Source organism: Aplysia californica, unplaced genomic scaffold (assembly GCF_000002075.1).
Source record: "Aplysia californica isolate F4 #8 unplaced genomic scaffold, AplCal3.0 scaffold00142, whole genome shotgun sequence".
Classification (NCBI taxonomy): domain Eukaryota; kingdom Metazoa; phylum Mollusca; class Gastropoda; order Aplysiida; family Aplysiidae; genus Aplysia; species Aplysia californica.
In genome coordinates, this window is record NW_004797412.1 from 584,617 (window position 1) to 587,035 (window position 2,419).

The 2,419-nt window shown below is 39.9% G+C and overlaps 1 protein-coding gene across 2 annotated transcripts in view; it reads right to left on the reverse strand.

The window, feature by feature from the left end:
• Positions 1 to 2,419, reverse strand: part of LOC101864685 — a 9,548-nt gene that overhangs the window by 2,891 nt on the left and 4,238 nt on the right. For both annotated transcript variants that reach the window (XM_005096916.3, XM_005096917.3), the window contains exons 2-3: positions 933 to 1,186; positions 47 to 157 (exon numbers count right to left, since the gene is read on the reverse strand). In XM_005096916.3, coding sequence (XP_005096973.2) covers positions 47 to 157; positions 933 to 1,186 — 365 coding nt within the window. The remainder of the gene's footprint in view (positions 1 to 46; positions 158 to 932; positions 1,187 to 2,419) is intronic.

The following is a 2,419-nucleotide window of genomic DNA, read 5'->3' on the forward strand; positions in this document are numbered from 1 at the left end:
GGTGGCGTGAATGGGTGTAAAGCAAAAACTGAATGAGCTGGTATACCTGTTCAGCACTGTAGTGAGCTTCGTAGAAAACAGGAGTCTGGAGGTATTGAGACATCCTGCTCCTCAGGCGCTGAATGAGAGCAGGCTCGGGTGGAATCCACAGTTTGGTCTATTTGATGAAAGGGTGAAAGAAAAATAAAAGGAGCAACAATATTAGAAACCGAGATCGAGGTGCCTTATATTATTTAATCAGACAGTTATTTCTTTTTATTTGTTGCTGTGCTAGACTGTTGAGATTCAGCAATGGTGCTCACAATTAATGGTGAGAAAGGTGGCTGTGTCCGTGTATGAGTAAGTCTTGTGTGTATGTGTGTGTGTGTGAGAGAGAGAGAGTGTGTGTGTGTGGGGGGGGGGCGCACACACGATGTTACCATGTGGAAATCATTTTGCTGTAACTGGTTTAGTGGCTTTGAATGGTGATGATGAGGAGGATGAAGAGGAGGAGAAGGAGAAGGAGGAGGAGGAGGAAAAGGAGGAGAACAACAACGACGATGATGATGATGATGAAAAGGGGGAGGGGAGAGGAGGAGGTATTTGAGGAGGAGGAGGGGAAGCCGACAGGGTGACACGTTAAGCCTATTTAGTAACAAGCTTCTCTTTTTGTATTACATGTATTATTTACTTTAGAGCAGCCAAAAATCTTCCAATACTCTCAATTCCTACTTTACTTTTTAACATTGAGGTTGGTATGATGATGATGATGATATAGGCCTAGTACACAGTATACTTTAATAACATTTGCGGAATAGGGAACTAATTGTAATGGTGACATTTTACTGATCATAATAAAACAAAAATGTCGTTAGTGTAAGAGAAATGAAAAATGTCCTGAATAATGTCTTAAAGGTGACAATTACACCAAGTTTTGCAGCTCTTCCACTTACATTATTATATAGCGCGTTTGTTGCCGTTTGCAGCTCAAGATATTTGGCTCTCGTCAACGTGAGCGTAACCTCCTCGTCAGCTTGAGTGATGGCGCTGCTTTGTTGAGCGTTAGTCACAGCCTGTTGCATCGCCGGCGAGGCTTCTGCCTCCTGGCCTGGGTTGCGACAGGGGTAGGTGGCTACTGCTACTAGCCTCTGCTGGTACGGAGAAGGTGTTGGGGCGGCGGTTGGAGTTGGAGTTGGAGTAGGAGCACCTGGTAAAGACAGAGCAGGAGGAACACGTCATGAAAGTGACAGCGAAAAGCCATACTTTGACCTTACAAACGAGATATTACTCGTACAATGATTCGTGGGAACAAATCATCGCTATTGGTTTGCAGCTTTCAAAGTTGTTATTGTTGTTGTTGGTGTTGTTGTTGTTGTTGTTGTTGTTGTTGTTGTTGTTGTTGTTGTTGTTGTTGTTGTTGTTGTTGTTGTTGTTGTGGATGTTGTTGTGGATGTTGTTGCTGTAATTGTTTTTGTTGCTGTTGATATGGTTGCTGTTGTTATTATCGTTCAAAAGGCACATATAACCGTTATGGTAATAAATTTATAGGAGTGAAGCTTTGCTGTTTTCACTTTAAATAGTTAGTTGCTTGTTCATAATTTGTAGTTTTCTTTTCCCCATTGACACGCTAACTGCTGCAATAAACTTAGCTACACGTTTTATGCAATTTCGATAAGCAGCAGCTACACTAATTCTAATTGCCGTTTGATCCACTATAGCTCATTTTTCTAAACGCTAATAGGCATGGTCTCGAAAGAGCGCATTACTGTTTGTACGTAATAATATTAGTATTATGAATAATCATATTATAATCTATCCCCGTGATTTTATGCACCCCGCATAATTGAGCAAAATTTGATCTTTTTTGGGGCGTAATTTCTGATTATTTTCCTTTATCATACTTTGTTAAAATTAACAGAATCGCCTGATTTCACATTTTTTAGGCTCAGTTTGCACAATTTCAGAATTGTTCTTACGTAAAACGACGGGGACAGTATAATAAACCTTTTGTATCATTTCTAAACGAAAAGTTCTTTAAAACCATTCTTTGTTTCTTCTCTTTGTAAAACATTTGCCATTTTATTTTAATTGTATCAAACGCGCTAGAGACACCACGTTGATGTCAGAACAGGCATTTAATTTTTTTTAATGTTTTTAAAGATTATTCTTTAAGAGGAGTTAACCATGTCCAATGGACAAAATCAGCTGTAACGTTTGTATGTATTTTCTCATTTGGTTTTAAGCTTATCAAAATATTTGAATCCTACCGGGGTGGGGGGGGTGTCCCCTTTTACCGGTGTTGAGAGAGATCGTCTCTCTAGCTCAAAGTTCACACTGGCGAATAATCAATAAACAGTGGTGAGTATTGACCTGGTGAGCATTGACTTGACAATATTTGGGAGACGATATTTGGAATAGGTGTGTGTGTGTGTGTGTGTGT